At 35.9% G+C, this 17,836-nt stretch overlaps 1 protein-coding gene across 4 annotated transcripts in view; it reads right to left on the reverse strand.

The window, feature by feature from the left end:
• Positions 1 to 17,836, reverse strand: part of erbb4a (erb-b2 receptor tyrosine kinase 4a) — a 201,640-nt gene that overhangs the window by 11,524 nt on the left and 172,280 nt on the right. For all 4 annotated transcript variants that reach the window (XR_009271269.1, XR_009271268.1, XM_058775155.1 and 1 more), the window contains 3 exons: positions 16,673 to 16,795; positions 16,479 to 16,577; positions 13,838 to 14,023 (listed from right to left, as the gene is read on the reverse strand). Coding sequence is in view for 2 of the 4 variants with exons in the window: in XM_058775155.1 (XP_058631138.1) it covers positions 13,838 to 14,023; positions 16,479 to 16,577; positions 16,673 to 16,795 (408 nt within the window). In the remaining 2 variants the exon portion in view is untranslated. The remainder of the gene's footprint in view (positions 1 to 13,837; positions 14,024 to 16,478; positions 16,578 to 16,672; positions 16,796 to 17,836) is intronic.

Raw genomic sequence — 17,836 nt, forward strand, 5'->3', positions numbered from 1 at the left:
ACTGTTCCATTTGCCACACTATCCATCATTTCATACACAATATCTCTTTCTTGCCTAAGTGCTGCTCAAAATTAGCTAGACAGCAGCAAAAGAAAAAGGCAGACAAAAGCTGAATCAAGCACATTGTACTAAAATGCATTTTGTCCTGAAACTTTTCAACATAACAGACAAATGTGAGAATTAAACATAGGAGCAGACACCTGACACTGAGAAAGTGAATCATGGACTGATCAATCACCAGCCACACAAACACACACACACACACACATACACACACACACGTTTGTTTTTGTGAATTGTGGGGACATTCCATAGGAGTAATGGTTTTTATACTGTACAAACCGTATTTTCTATTGCCCTACACCAACCCTACACCTAAACGTACCCCTTACAGAAAACTTTGTGCATTTTTACTTTCTCAAAAAAAAAAAAAAAAACTCATTCTGTATGATTTATAAGCCTTTTGAAATATGGGCAAGGCAAGGCGAGTTTATTTATATAGCACATTTCATACACAGTGGTAATTCAAAGTGCTTTACATTAAAGGAAGCAAAAAAGTCATTAAAAAAAAAAAAAAGAAGTCACAACAATAAAAACAAGGAATTAAAAAAAATAATAATAAAAACAAGATATAAGAATGTATTTAAAAATAATTTAAAACAGTTAAGAATAGAAAATGATTATACATAGTGCAATCAGTTTGGACGTAGCACAGTGCTCATTTGACAAATGCACAGCTAAACAGAAGAGATTTGAGTCTGGATTTAAATGTGGCTAATGTTTTAGCATATCTGATCTCATCTGGAAGCTGGTTCCAACTGTGGGCGGCATAATAGCTAAAAGCAGACTCCCCTTGTTTTGTGTGAACCCTTGGTATTTCTAACTGACTCGATCCTAATGATCTGAGTGGTCTGTTAGGTTTATATTCAGTGAGCATATCTGCAATGTATTTAGGTCCTAGGCCATTAAGTGATTTGTAAATGAGTAAAAGTACTTTAAAATCAATCCTAAATGTAACTGGAAGCCAGTGTAAGGACTGAGGACTGGTGTGATATACTCAGATTTTCTGGTTCTAGTCAGAATCCTGGCAGCAGCGTTCTGGATGAGCTGCAGCTGTCTAATGGTCTTCTTTAGAATGCCGGTGAGGAGACCATTACAATAATCCACCCTGCTGGTGATAAAGGCATGAACAAGTTTCTCCCAAGTCTTGACTGGACACAAAACATCCAATTCTTGCAATGTTTTTGAGATGATAGTATGCTGATTTAGTTACTGCTTTGACATGACGACTAAAACTAAGGTCTGTCTCCAGAATCACCCCAAGATTTTTGACTTGATTTTTAGTTGTTTGACCCCTAGAGTCAAGGTATGCATTCACCTTGGGAACTTCATCTTTGTTTCCAAATGCAATGACTTCAGTTTTCTCCTTGTTTAACTGAAGAAAGTTCTGGCACATCCAACAGTATATTTCATCAATGCATTGGCAGAGGGAGTCAATAGGGCTATAGTCATTTGGAGATAAGGCTAGGTAAATCTGGGTATCATCAGCATAGCTGCATAGGCAATTTAGTTCTTTCTCATCATTTGACTTAGTGGGAGCTTATACAGGCTAAACAAGAGTGGTGCAAGAATTGAGCCTTCTTGAACCTATACCATACCCATGTCATTAAACAAATGTGTGTCCTCATATATCACAAAAACACGCGCACACACACACACACCAAGGCACAGTGTGAAATGTAGTGCAAAACTTTTTCCAAATGAAGCTTTTTAATTACTGTATTAATAAAAAGTGTACTGTACTGTATTAGACACGTTTTATTACTATCTGTATACAACCTATCAAGTCAACATAAAACATCAGGATACCTTGATACATATATTGATACATTTTAAAATTTGTTTACAAAGAAATATGTGTCTATCGAAATATCAAAGTGTACACTACCCTTCGAAACACAAATATTGTTAAACATTATTACAGTTTAAAACAGCTGGAAAAAAAAAATGTAATAGGTTTACTTAGTAGATTAACCCTTGTGCAACCTTATGGACATTTTTGTCCATTTTAGTTTAGTTTATTTTTTATTTTTTTATATAATTTTGCCTGTGTTAATGCTAACTGCATAAATTTAGGCTCAGGTGTGTATTTTATTGAAACTTTAATATTCCACCCTCATTTCCTTTAATAAATCTATTTTTAAAAATACTTCCTCTCAGCGCCGTTTGGACAAAAATGTCAATTTTTCATCGCAGTGCCGTTTAACTGTAAAATGATGCAATTTTTGTTAATAGGCTTTTATTCTGTTGGCAAAGCTTCAAAATTGTATTTTTTACTATTGTTTTACCAGATGGTGCCATTTTTTCAAGTTTGGCCTATAAAGCAAATATCTGCTTTATTCCTGTTTTCTGCTACTGCATATTATAGAGCCAATTGGATAAATAATGCAGCTATAATTGTGTGGTTGTGTTGGTATGGATGTTGGAGTGTGGTTTGTATGTGTGTCAAAAAAAATAAAAAAATAAAAAATAAAATAAAAATAAATAGTATGCGTGTGCTTGTAATATTTCAGAGAGAAAAACTCTACTGTAAATCACAAATCCAACCACTGTGTGCACCAGCAGAGTTTTGCTGGCATCTAATGGGGGAAATTTGGTACTGCGCCCAAACAAAATTTTACTGAAATCTAATTTTTTGAGATATCAACCTCAAATTTGGAACACAACTTGTTTAGATTTATGGCTTTGATTTTCTTGCATGTTTAAAGTTCAACATGTTTCATAAAATGTATATTTCATCTAAAATATTGTTCATAAAGCATTTTCATAAACTTTTTTTTGGTTTCACTTTTTAGACTTTTTTTACTTCAACAAATCTGCCATGGGTCTTCTTTAAAATGAGACCAAACTTAAGTCTGTGCTACCAAGCTTCACATTTTTATGACCGTTTTGTGACATGGACATTTGTGTCCACTATGGACCTGTGTGTAACTTTTTTTAAATCGATGCACAAGGGTTAAGCTAAGTTTTATCATGAAAGATCTCTAGATTTATTGATTGATTCATTCATTAATTATGAATATGGCTCTTTTTGTCACTCCTTTACGGATAGAACGATATTTACTGTAAATGGAGAACTTGGCTTTAGATGTCCCTATCCCCATTTCTTACAGTTTATTCTCTAATTTGGCATGAATAATATGCACATTCTCCAGTCACTTAACAGCAATAAAACATACCCAGTCCAAATTCATAACTGTGTCAACAGCAGTGCAAGCCCAGCATCTCTCATAGGATAAATTACACAGCACTATTCTAAATGAATAGCATCTTTCCATAGTCTTACAAACCATCCATTTATTTATTTTTTTTATTAACCATTAAACAGAAATTCATTCCCTCAGGCTCGTTCCACTCTTCCCCTTCGCCATGACCATTGTTTTAGTACTGAAGGATCAAGTGTTTAATGTCTTGCACGCTCCATGGATTTCTAATTCTTTTAAACAGATACAGGACAGAATGAATACTACTTGGCTCAGGTATGCTGAGGTTTGTAGTAATCAACAATCCCATTGATTGACTGTCCAGTCCCAGAAGTAATCTGTTTTAAATACACTTTCATTTCACTGCACTGTAATTGCATTGGCATAGCTCCATGCTGGCTCTCCTAAAGTAGCCAAATAAATACATGCAATAAAAATGCTGTTTACTTGTACTGTTTTGGCTGATTGGTCTGAAACATTTATTATTTATTACTACATTTGTTAATACATAATGATGGCTATACAATTATGTTGGCTAAATGTCTTGATAATGGATTTGTTTCTTACAAACATGTAGGTTTTCACTTTACAACACGGTAACTGATGGACTGGAGTGATGTTGGGGATAGTTGTGATGTTTTTATCGGCTGTTTGGACTCTCATTCTGACGGCACCCATTCACTGCAGAGGTAATGAAAAATTTCTCTAATTTTGCATTTGAGACCAGAAACATGTATTAATACTGTAAATAAAGTAATGTTGAACTGACAGGAGTGAAGGTTGATGCAATAATCATTTGCTGTTGTATATTATTATTTGATATTATATTAATTAGTGTTGTGGTTGTTGCCAAGGTTTAGATGGTTATTTGAACGGGAATGCTAATGAACAGTGCATTTCTAGAGTGCTTTTAGGAGGCTCGAGCTTTCTGTATATTCAGAGCTTTAACTTCACTTGAAAAAAAAAACAAAAATGAGCGAGACCGCATAGATAAAACAGGCAGCAAAGAGCAGTCCTTTGTGGCCACTGTTTGAGAGCACCCAGATGAAAGTAGGAGTAACCTAATCAAAACGCCGCCTGCATTTAGCATAACAAGCCATCTGCATGCCGATCCAGGGAGCGAGACTTAATGCCGGCGTGAGGTGCATTCGGGGGCATTCATAGAGCATCTCCTCATCTCACTCTTTTATGCGCCAGCTTTTATGTGTGCATTAATAAAGGTTAAAGTTTCCGTGGGAACAGAAGGAAAGAGGGTCCCTCGGTGCCCTATTCCAACATATTCTCGCCTCTGTATAGACAAATAACAAAAATTAGACTCACTTGATTATTTGGAACTAATTAGAGAGTGAAAAGAAGAAAAAAAAAGGCGCTATGGTGAAAGCATGCTTAATTCTGCGGACAATAATGCTGACAAGGGTGGAAAGAGGAAGTGGGCTGGAACGAGAGAGAAGCCATACTCAGCATCACAATGGGAACAGAAAGTGACGGAGGTGACTGGTATAAAACATACCGCAAGGAGACATAGAAACCCATGATATGTACCCAAAAATTAGGGGTAATACGGACTGTCACTGCATGAACTGGTTAAATAAGTTTTATTTTCTAACTATATTACTGTTCTCCAAGAATAGTACAAAGACATATACAAAGTGAATTGATCAAAGGGAATTGGCATCCGCCATATTTCTTTAATGAAAAAAACTCAAATTCAAAAATCTTCATTCACAGCTTTCCAGTAGTTATGACATTCTGTTGGATTTGTGTGTGCTCATCTCAAAAATGCAATCATTCTGACATGTCTTGAAGGCAACATGTCTCTCTATTTGGGGAAAATAATGAAACTTATTAAAACAAATACTGCTCCAATTAATTAGAAGTTTCTTTTATGAACTAAAATATTTACAGACTGAGAACTCTTAAAAACTCAAAGCGAGTCAGTCGTTATTAAATTATTATTTCTTTATCACCCAAAAATGAAAAATAACCGCATGATTTACTCACCCTCAAGCCATCCTGCATAGGTGTAAATTACTTTCTTTTTTCAGACAAATACAATTAGAGTTATATTAAAAAAAATGTCCTTGCTCTTCCAAGCTTTATAATGGCAGTGAATGATGGTTGAAATTTTGAAACCCAAAAAAAGTGCATCCATCCATCATAATAAGTACTCCACACGGCTCCCGGGGGCAGTGATATGATACGAAGCAATATGTTTGAGCAAGAAAAGTATCCATATTTAAAACTTTATAAACCGTAATGCCTAGCTCCCATTAATTAACTGTTATACACGCATTCATGAGAGAGTGGCACTCCAGCAGATGACACAGGACATAGGCGTAGCATAAGCCACGGTGAGAATATGTTAGTGTCATGAGACCCAAGTCTGGTTTACAACAAAGGAAAATGATATCTAACAGTAACAGTATATCGAAATCCTCCAACATTTTTCTTTACAAATCCTCATTTTGTACTTCTAATTCGGGACCGGTGTTTAATTTTTCTCTCCTCTCCGCTTCCACGTTCATCACTTCTTACCGGAGCTACACCTACGTCCTACTTCATCTGCTGAAACATCACTCTCCCATGAATGCGCATATGAGAGTTAGCGGAAGCTAGAGATCACGGTTTATAAAGTTTTAAATATGGATATTTTTCTTAAAAACACATTGCTTCACTTCAGAAGCCATGCGGAGCCATGTGAAGTACTTTTTATGATGGATGCATGCACTTTTTTGGGTTTCAAAATTTCAACCGCTATTCACTGCCATTGGATTGCTGGCTTGGAAGAGCCAGAACATTTTTTAATATAACTCTGATTGTATTTGCCTGAAAGAAGAAAGTTATATAAACCTAGGATGGCTTTAGAGTGAGTAAATCATGGGGTAATTTTAATTTTTGGGTGAACTATCCCTTTAAAAGCCTAGCTTATTTCTGTGCTAATACTACACTCTTTAATAAATAACTGCAAATAATCTTTCTGATCATATAAATCAATGCAAATATATTTACAATTATCACAGAGGAATTGTAATGGTAATGTACTCATATTAGCTATATCAGCTATATTAGACAAAGTATTTAGAGCATCAAACTACATCAGACCAAAACTTACCAAATATGCAAAGAAATACAGATGACAATGCTTTTAAAGCTGCAGTCACATTAACCATTGTTTGAAATTACTAGATTTCAGCCATGAAAATTTGTCAAAGGGAATTCATGCAATCTGGAATTTCACATTAAGGCAAAAAAAAAAAAAATGTCCCATCCCGATTTTGCAACGGTTTCAAATTGGTCCCGCAGATTCACCACACTGGCCAACATAAAACAGTGGCTTGGTTTGAAAGTGTCCTCTGTGTGAGCTGTGCTTCATACATTGCTATTGACAATATAAAATACACAATAAACAAAAGCATGGTGTAGAAACACAAGTTATATGTTACCATATGGTAGATACAGTGGTCAACTACAGGAAATAAACAAATCTGAAATCGCTGAAATCATTCTGTGTGCATGATTGAGCACTTGTTTTGTTTGAGTCATCCATTTTTGCAAATCTCAAAAGCAAAAAGACAATGCTAAGAGCCAGTGTGTCCCCTAAACATACATGAATAATACAGAAACTGGACTAATATATTCTACGTACTGAAACTGTGCAATGGTAATATAAGTATGAAAATCTCCCTGTGGAGTCTCCTGAAGCATAACACTGTTTTCCAGAGACATTGTGAGTTTTGTCTCACAATAAACCTTTGGACTGACAGGAGCTCAGCAGTAAGACTGTCCATCATCTGGACGGGTCTTAAATGACACCTACACTGTACAGGAACACACTGTTTCAGAGGCACAATACTGCACTAATCTAACAGTACAATAGGTTTTGAGAGGAAATAGACTCACTGGCTATGATGCAGCTTACTTATCATGATCTGAATGTGATGAAACAAAGAAAAAAACTGTTAAATAAAAAAAAAGAATAATTATATATATATATATATTCTAAGAGAAAGGACATAAAACAGTTCTGTCATGACAACTCTCGGAGGGATTGGCATGGTAATGTACATGACAATGTTAATGTATTTGGTCTTAGCGGAATAGATCTGCTACGCTAAGTACTGAGATTTGCTACTGCCAATACAACCACAACATGCTGCTGTGAGCATGTAAGAAATACTGCTGCTACAAATATAACAAACATGAAATAACCCTCATTAGCATACATGAATCACCTCGTAGCAGATCTATACAGGTGGAGCTGGGGAAGGTGGAGGGTTTCTGAAGCACGCTGCGAAACTGCTACAACAAGTGTGCCTGGGCTACAACGCCGACAGGCTTAACAATAGTGGCCTATGACTATGTGAGCCTTGGCTACCACGCCAACCGGCTTAACTCTAATTAGACACACATTATGTGTAATGTTAATTAACAAAATGGATATACGTTGCAATCAGATAGATAACACCAGCACACACCTGAGCAAATATCATAATTTAGTCATTTGAAAACTGCTGTTACTTTCTCCACTTCATCAGTTCCAGCGGCAGGAAAACAGCTTGTTAATTCATGATGACGGACAAAGTTAGACAATGCATGCCATTTTTACTCTCTCATGCAAATAAAAGTTGTCAGTTACAGTGCACAAAACTCCTGGGTGGTCTGACCTGAATGAACTGAAATAAAGCAGAATATAAATGCTCTATGTGAGCGTTCATATACTGCTGGGCCAACTTGGCGGCTGCCAGTCCTGACATTGGCTCGTGCTCCTTAACCCAGGTTCGGCTGTCGAAAGGGAGCACTCGCAGTTACTGTTCCAAGATCACGAGTTCTCCAACCTCCTCTTTGGTACGCAGATCTGGTCTTACCCAGCACTGGTAGAGATTCCGCAGACGATGATAAGTTTCTGTTGGAGCTTCCCCATCCGGCACTATCGCTGCCTGGAACCGTTGACGGTAAATCTCCGGTGAAAGGTTGAATTTCTGCAGAAACGCATCTTTCAAGTGGTCATAATCGTCTGCTTGATCCTCATCCATTGCAAGGTATGCCTCCAATGCTTGTCCAGTCAACAATGGCACCAAACGACAGCGCCACTCCTCTCTTGGCCATCGCCAGGCCCTGGCCAGTTGCTCAAACCGGCATCTCCGTTCGATGAGGCGGCAAACTCTGCTGAGTTGAAGCTCTTGGTGGTGAATCAGTAAGTTGAACTGGTGCGTTGTCTGTGGATACTCTCTGTGGCGCAGGCGTCGGAAGTTCCATCCGCATGCTCCTGGTATCACTTGGAGTCACTGGTGCAGGCCTGACAGAATGGATTCTCGTAACCCCCGGAGCTCCAGAAGGTACCTGTCCTCCCTTAGCTGCTGCGCATTGAGTAACTCTCATGAGGCTCACCATGCCCTCACTGGAACGGGATGGGCCTGGCTCGCTCTGGGAACCTAGAAGCCCCACTGATGCCTCCTCTTCCGATGATGTCCCCAGCGTGTCCCATGCAACATCCTCTTTAACAGCATCCTTTGCTTGTGAACGCAAACCAGGTCTTTTCCCTTTTGGCGCTTTCTTACGGGTAGCCATCCCACCGCTGCCACCAAATGTGATGCTGTAGACCCTTGCAGATCTATTGCGGGACGTTTTAGGTCCATGAAAAAAAATTGATAAATGATGGCTTGACCCGTAGAAGTAAATGAAAGGTGACTTTTATTTACAGTGCGCCTGAAAAATGTCCAGTGGTGAGAGTATATGTATGTATGTATATATGTATATATGTATATATATGTGTGTGTGTGCCAGTACTGCCATTCCCAGCGGTGAAGATCAACTCTTCACAATGTGACAGAGCATAGAAAGAGAGACTCAGTCAGTATCCATTTATACAAGGTTTTCAGGATTATGTCTGGCCAGATTTTGACCAAAGAGTGAAGATTGCTCAGATCTGAAGAGCAGAGGTGAGCTCCTCTATTCCCAGAGCGTCCCACTGCCCCCTCTCATGGCATCTGCTGAAATGTCACCACTCAGGTAATAAAAAAAGTAAATCTTTTTGGTATTTAGGAGAGTAAATATCACAAAGTAACCCTGATGTTTTAAGAAGGAAGAAACAAATGAAAAAGGAAAGAGAAAATGTGGCTATTAATATTACAAAACCAAAACTTCAGCTCAGGGTTATTAGAGTTAACTCAAACTAAAACCAAGGAGAAATTAAAAAAAAAAAACGAAAAAAAAAAAACCTTGAAACTTATTTTATTTTACCTAGTTAAGGCATTACTTCTCATTTTCAATTATTTCAACTTGTGTTTTTTAAAATTTTATTTCAGTTTTAGTACAACAAAATGACAATATATGAATGAAAAAATATATCCTCTCAGTGATGCCAAAACATTACTAATTCAGCTTTACAGCCATCAAAAGAAAAGAAAATCAGTAAATCAAGTGCAAACCAAGTAATCAAGAAAACACAACTGTTGATATTGACTGACAAGTCATCATATATTTATCTAATAACTAATGTTTTAAATTGGTTTGTATAGTCTCTGAGTTCATTACCAAAAGGTACACAAAAGGAGATGTTAGAAATCATTACCGTTTGTGCTATCGACATATACTTTCCATATTTAACCACAAAAGGGAGAAATGTTAGAGAGAGTAATTGTGGGCTGTAATGAAAGGTTCGAGAACTTCTCTCACATTTCTTGGAGTCCCAAGAGACGGAGAGGCTAAGATTAAATGCCATGAAAAGATGAAGGTGCAAATTAAACCAGAATGCCATTAATTTCCATGTTTCGTTTCTGGTAATGGTTACAATTTTAGTGACACTCTGGCTGACATGGCCTTGGCTTTTCGTTCCCCTTACAAACGGCAATTATCTACAAATTAAGCCCAGTGTCACTAGTGGTGTCAACAGCTTACAACCCCAAACTCTACAGATGAAACCCTACGGTGCAACAGACAAACACACATTTACACGCTCATTAATGTATGGCTCATGAGAAATCTCATTTAGCAGTTCCTCTAATCTGTTAGAAACCACATTACCTGTATGTTACTTCAACTGAGCAGATTCCGTTGGTATATTTGCTCCTGTGTCCCTCTAACCAACCTAATGTCATTAGTATTAGTAGGTATTTATATATAAAGTGTGCAGATACCTTTCCTTACGCAAGTTTAGCTCTATGTCACTGTTCCAACACTGCAATGATGAAATTGCAATAAATCAATACGCAAGTAAGCACAAATAAATAAATAAAATGTTGACAGTTTTCTAACTTGTTTGTACAAAAATCAAAATTACTAAATGATTTATGAGTCTATAGTTCAAAAAGAGCTCGTAGTGACTGTTAAAATGACTCTTCCGCTTTTCATCATTTAGTGGATACATAATCAATTGTTCCTCCAAGATGCTAAAAGATTAAATGGACAACAAATGGAAACACAGTTGAGTTTGAACTCAACAACTCCAACGCACAACAATCTGAACTGAAGTTGATACTTTGAAATTAAACATAGATGCATGCAGAAATGTAAAGCAAACACATGTAAAACCATTGGAAACATGAACAAACTGGAATACAATTAATATTGTTAATCATCTTGCTACTTACTATACGTGGAAAGACCCAGAAAAGTCCCTTTTGTGGTTAAATATGGAAAGTATATGTCGATAGCACATCTAGCAGAGCTTTTTATATAGGAATCAGGGTAGCACTTTATTCCTCATGAACATACTATGTATTTATTATAGTAATTACAATAACTAGGTAATAACTAGGTACTAACCCTGAACCTACCCCTAAGCCTAACCCTACCCCATATAGTTACCTTATATTACCAGAACTGTCTTAGGTAGGTACACTGTAAGGACATGTAAGTACACATACTGTAAAATAAAGTGCAACTGGAATCAGTCTGGAAGGCCATAAGTACACTGAAGAAAAAAAAAAAGATCCTTTTTTTTTTTTTAAGGTAAGTGGTTGCAATCAATTTATTTTAGCTACATTTAATTAAAAATAGTAAATAGTAATTAAATTAAAATTTAGTAAATAAATAAATGTTGAAAGTCAACTAAATTTGTTTATTTAAATGTAGTTAAAATAAATTGATTGCAACCACTTGCCTTAAAATAAAATAGTAAATTCAATGAATCATTTTTTTTTTTCAGTGTGGTTACTGTTCTGCACTATAAAAAAAAAAAAAAAAAAAAAAACAGTAGGTTTACCTGTATGCAAATGTGTCATAGAAACCAAGATAAGCTTCTCATTTGGATTCTCCACAGAAAAGCAGTAGATGAATGAAATACGGAATGAATAAGAAGTTTCTGGGACCTGAAGCGCTTAATGAGGCCAAAGGAGATACGCCTGCAGCAAGAGAAAGCCATTTGTGCAGAGAAATTACACCAAGGTATTCACAATATACAAAGTATTCCAATCCTGCCTCTCAGGAGAACACACAGAGCATGCAAAAGAGGGAATCTTGGAAGAAGATCCCTTCGTCACAATGGGACATTTCTGAGGGGTTCCAAATGGTTGAAACACGTTTCACAGTGGCAGGTTTACAAAGACAGCACTCATAATGGCAGACAAAAAGAAACAAAATTGCAGAAAATGCCTTATTGTGCATAAGAAAAATTATGCTTTTGGAAAATTATGAATAGCTCTGTAATACTGTGGGTGGAAAATATCAATTATAACATTTGCATCATTGCAACTCCCTCTTGCACGATAAAAGAACAACTGTAGGCGCAGTACTGAGCTGCTGATGGTGATCAAAGCATGCTGGGAGAGATGCTTGTGTGTTGGAGGTCTGCCCATTGTCATAACTGTACTGCACAGGGGGTTAACGCCACTTCTGATTGGTCAACTGAAATGTCTCATGGTCAAAGAGAGCTAGTCTGTTACACTTGCTATTGTTCGGAAGATTGAACCTGCCAATGCTATGTGGATTCACACCGGTTAACATTTCAGTTAAGAACTGAGGCACGTAACCTGCTTTAAATACATCATCTCATAATGAGTGTAATCTCATCCTCATGCCGAGGTCATTATTTCACTGTGTGCAGGAGCAGTTTGGCAGCTCAATGAGAATTTGGCCGGCAACAGCATTTTAACTTTTCACAGCGTGACCGGGAAAACCTCTTGCAGCGGGTCTGAGTCACCAGCAGAATTCCAGGGCAGGAATAGGCAAGGTTGTCGAGCGGTTTGCTCAACCTACAAACCTGATTAATAGATGCCATTAAGCCAAAGCCCAAAGCTCTGAGTTACAACAAACCAGCACCCATCTCTTGAACTCAGCCAATCCATTTACAACAGACAGATTAAATGACCGGCTCTACGGCAGTTGAACAGAGGTAACTTAAACAGGAATGCTGTGAAATACAACACAGAGAGTCCCCAATGACTTTTCCATGACTTCATGAATTCTTTAGTTGCTATAGTAAGAACCGAATATTGCAGTCCATATACGTCCATATATTGAAAGATTTTCATAATTTCATCACCTTAATTATAAGGCAGTGTTGCTTCAGTATTTGTAAAAGGAAAGAACATAAAATAAATGCAGCTATAAATTGTTCAATAGCAAAGTTAAAAAGTCACAGATGGTCAGTTTTTCAATTCCAAGCTGAAATGAAGACTGATGGAAGCTTTTAAAATACACGTTGCCTTCATCTACCCAGCATGCCCTTTAATATAATATTACACAGCAGACCAACAAAAGATTTTGTAAACTACGTTATTTTTTAATTTATCATCATGATCTTAGTGAATAAAGGAAAATACAAGCAGAAGTGTGTGTGTTTGTTAAAATAATGTTATCCTACTGATGTGTAATGTGCAGTACAAATGACCAATTACAGGAAAACTTCTCTCAAAAGATCTTTGCCATTTGAGATTTTATTCAAATCTCATTTTATTAAGGTTTTTTAGTTTAATTCCAAAAATTTGAAAGCGATGTGACACAAGAACATTGATGTCTGAAGTCAATAACTCTTTAAGATTTGAGCTTTACAGTGAAGGGGAAGATTTTCAGTTTACTACAGCTTAAATTTTGGCCTTTTCCACAAAAAAATCTATTGTATGATTTCAGAAGTTTGAATATACTGCATGAGTTATATAAGTAATAGATAATCCACAGATAGGTGTGCATTAAATGATTTTAATGCATGATGTGGAGGCAAAGAACCATTGACACTGATGTTTGCACTGCACTATTTGTCCATAAAGGTAAAAATGACGGTTACTTTCAGTTCTGCCTGCTTTAAATCTGACACAGAGATAACTGGAGAAACGGTTTCAGAATTAAGCATTTTGTTGTTTGTTTTTTAACAGCATTTTTTGTCTTTTTTGCAGCTTGACATTCATTGGTCACTATCCATTTATAATCTAGAAACCATCAGCCTTACTATTCTACTAAATAACTCATTTTGTGCCCCACAGAAAGATGAAAAGAGTAGATAATAATAAAAGTTTAATTTCTGGGTCAACTATTCTTTTCTGAATGTATGAACTAAAACAGTTACTGAAGTCAAAATTCTGCAGTATTTACAGGGATGCTGTCTGAGTGGTTGCACAAACACGTGAAATGCTTCTTACCTTTGCGATCTGCACACACCAGTTGAGCAGCAGCTGGGAGCCGATGTTCTCCTGGTGTTCATGTACGTAGTCCAGCAGACAGCCATGAGGCATGAGCTGAGTTACCAGCTGAATAGTGGGACTCAAGCAGACCCCCAAAAGACGCACTAGATGAGGATGCTCCACGCTGGCCATGATCAGCGCCTCCTAGAAGACAAATAAATAAATAAAAATAGGGTGTTGAAGTCACACAATAAAAATGTTAGAATCATACTTCACAATATACACACACAAATAATATTTAAAAATATTAAATATGAAAATATGTAAACGTGCTATACGGACATCTTTAACTGTTTGCTCACATCTTTTGCAGCATCTCACGTATGTGTGTTAATTTTTAATATGCTGTTTTAATTAAAAAAGTTTTAACTTTTAAAACATGCATTTTAAGACACATCTTCTAAGTATCCAACTTGAGGAAAAAAAAAAAAAGTTGAAATGCTTGGGTAATGTGAAATGTATGTAAACAGATGATTTGTCCCTTCTGTTTACAATCTCCTAGATCCCAAGGCAGAACAGACTAATACATTAAAATCAAATTATTGCTGCTTTCTATGATTTTATTACTAATGCCTTTCTTTGTTCTTCATTATTTGTATATAAAAAATAAAAACACGACTGCAGACTACTGTTTTAATTTATTATTAGTTTAAGTACTTTAAACTGTATTTTTTTATATTTACAGCACTTTTTATAATTACATTTTTTATAATAAAATAATTTTTTTCAACAGAAATCAACATCCTGGACACTGAAAGCCAAAACATAATTCAAATGATACTAAATGTATAAAAATACACAATGCATAAAAAAAAAAATTAAAAAAATTCATATCAATTGGCAGTGCGTAGTTTATTTTTCTATTCAATGCTCCTTATGGTGTTGAATTTGATCACTGCACCGCACCCATGTAAACACAGACATTCTTGAATGTATAATATGTTTTGTGAACCTGTTTATGTAATGCAGCATTGCAAGAAGGCTGTTATTTAAGGACGGGATTGCTCAAACTTGACTGAAGCTGACAGCAAATCTTCAGTTCATAGTGCTGTATCTCATTCCACATGTGAAGAGGCAGTTTAAATATAAGTCTTCATGAACAAATATCAAATAAACAGCTCATTTCATTCAAAGGGTTAGAGAGAAGGTCAAGAACAACTCGTGACGCCTAAAAACTTGACTTCTCATTACAAGAAAAAAAAAAAAATACGACATGACCCCTTTACATTTTTTAGCTTTATTTAAAGCAAATAACATCACTATAAGCATAAATCATACACAAAGCATAACAAGTCTCTCTGCAAATGCTATTGTACTCTTGCCTCCTACAGCGAAGATAACCTCCATTAGTGAGCCTGACCTCGCCAGACACTGCTGGCCTGTCTCACTCAATTAGCCGTATGTTTCAAAAGGAAAAAGGGCCTTCAAAAAAGCACATATAATATAAATATGTATGTGTTACAACGAAGACAAGGATGAATACGGATCTTTCATGAGTAGGTCTGCATCAGCTTGCCTGTTTATGGATGTGTACAGATAACAAAACGCACAAGCACGCACAAAGGTATTCCCTGGCAATCGCAGTCAGCCGCAGCACATGAGGCCGCGTTTTGATGGCTTTTTAAAGGAGCCTGACCTCTCCCTGAATCTCAGGAGAGCAAGAAATAGAGAGAAAAAAAAAGTGTGACAACAAGAAAAAAGGAGATGTGATATATGTGACTTCTTGCCGTTATTGGACTCTTCTCTCCACAGATCATGCCTTACTGTTATAGCATTGCATTACTGCATTTATCTAGACGATAAACGACATTTGAGCTAATTTTATGTCTGCAATTAGGCTGTAATTACTTAATTAAAATTAAATAATACTTTTGATATTATTGCCATAACTTTTATAATGATAATATTAATTGACACATCTATATTTATAAGCATTTATTTATTATTACTAATACTTTTAGAAAGGTTGAATTGTTCAAAACGTGTATATATATATATATATATATATATTTAATTAAAAAAAAACTATAATGCTCACAAAAGCTGCATTTATTAAATCAATTATCCAATAAAGGATATTGTGACGTATTACATTTTAAAATAACTCTTTTCTATTTTATTATTTATATATATATAATTTATTACTGTGATCAAAGCTGAATTTCCAGTCTTCAGTGTCACATGACCCTTCAGAAATCAATCTAATATGCTGATTTGGTGCACAAGAAACATTTATAAATTTTTGTGGAAGCTGTGATACTTATTTTCAGGATTCCTTGATGAATACAAAGTTCAAAAGAACACCATTTATTTGAAACAAATCCTGTAATATTAATATTAATTGAATGCCTCCTCGCTGAATCAAATAATTATATTCTTTCAAAAAATATTATTTTGAATGGTAATGTAAGGAAGCTACATTTCTTAAGTAACTAGGATAAACTTTTTATTAGAATAGTGTGCACAATATTATGCGATATTAAGACCAGGAAAGAAAGTAAATGGTATCACGTTTGATTTTATGTCTACCTTAATAGCTGAACTGACATTCAAACAACCCTTTATAGTGGTATTATTAAGATCAAAGTAGTTAACTCACATCCATAAACTCCACATTGGCTTTAGGTCCTGTACTTTCATTGAGTATCTTTATAGCCACAGGAATCTTCACAGTTTCTCCTTCTGGAACCCAGATTCCCTTATAAAGAAGACATCAGAATCAGTCAACAACCCTTCAAATCATATAAAACAACAAATGCTGACAGGTACACACATTAAACTTAGAAGTGCTACCTTATAGACCATGCCAAAGGCTCCAGTTCCCAGAATCTTGACTCGCTTGAGCTCAGTTTCCTTCAATATTCGCAGCTGAGCTTGGTTTGGTGCTGTACCACTGGGTGTCAACGGCTCCACCAACTGATTAAACAACCAAGTCTTAGATCAGTCACAACTTCTGAATGCACAAATACAGAGATCTCCAAAACAAGCTCATAGAAGTTATACTTAACCATGTTTTCAGTATTAAGTTTGCTTATGCAATAGTCTCAGGAGGGAAAATAAATATGTTACTAGATATTTACAGAGTAAAGAGTTATGAAGGGAACCAAGTGAAGATGAGAGGGGTAGAGAAGAGGTAAGGTTGAAAAGGATGTACAGAGACAGAGTAATTGCTAAATACAAAGCGGCAGTTGTAGTTGCATTAAGGCTGGAGCTGGGGTGGGGGTGGCTGTGTGTGTGTGTATGCGCCAGACTTGTTTAGTAGCATGTGTTCATAATAAACAGACTTCAGACCTGTATAAGAAAAACAAGCCAGTGTTTTTCAGCTTATATGAGCACTAGGAAATTAAAATCTAAATTAGTGTTAATGTAGTCAAAAGACTGCAAAACCATAAGCTAACCATCATTGAATAAAAATAAATAAATAAAAATAAAATAGTCATTAAAACAAAAAAAGGAAAAGGAAAAAACAAAAAAGTGAAAGCAATAAAATTTAAAAATTTAAAAATAAATACATAAAAAGATATGCAGTGTGAACATTCTGCTAAACTTGTGCGTTCAACAAACAAAGAAAGTTGTATGGATTTGGAACAATTAAGGAGTTGAATGAATGATTATATTTGGTGTGAACTATTCCTTTAGCACCAGGTTTCTCCAGGGGAATTGTCCCTGTTGTTAAGTGCACCAAATAAATTGCTTTGAAAAAATACTTGCTAAATGACAACTTGGTTATTTTTATTTATTTGTTTTTTTTCTGAATTGAGAAATTAAACCCTTGATATCATTATTTTAGCTGTTATTTAGTCCCTGGATGCACTGTTCTTATTTATGTGAAAGGAGGAGGAATCTCCCAGCACACCCTATACAAACAGTCCACTCAGCACTTTCAATCGTAGGTAATGGAAAATACATTTTTAAAGTGACATTTTAACAATTTATAAATGTGTAAATTTGGTTATC

The sequence above is a fragment of the Onychostoma macrolepis genome, chromosome 01, assembly GCF_012432095.1.
Source record: "Onychostoma macrolepis isolate SWU-2019 chromosome 01, ASM1243209v1, whole genome shotgun sequence".
Lineage (NCBI taxonomy): Eukaryota > Metazoa > Chordata > Actinopteri > Cypriniformes > Cyprinidae > Onychostoma > Onychostoma macrolepis.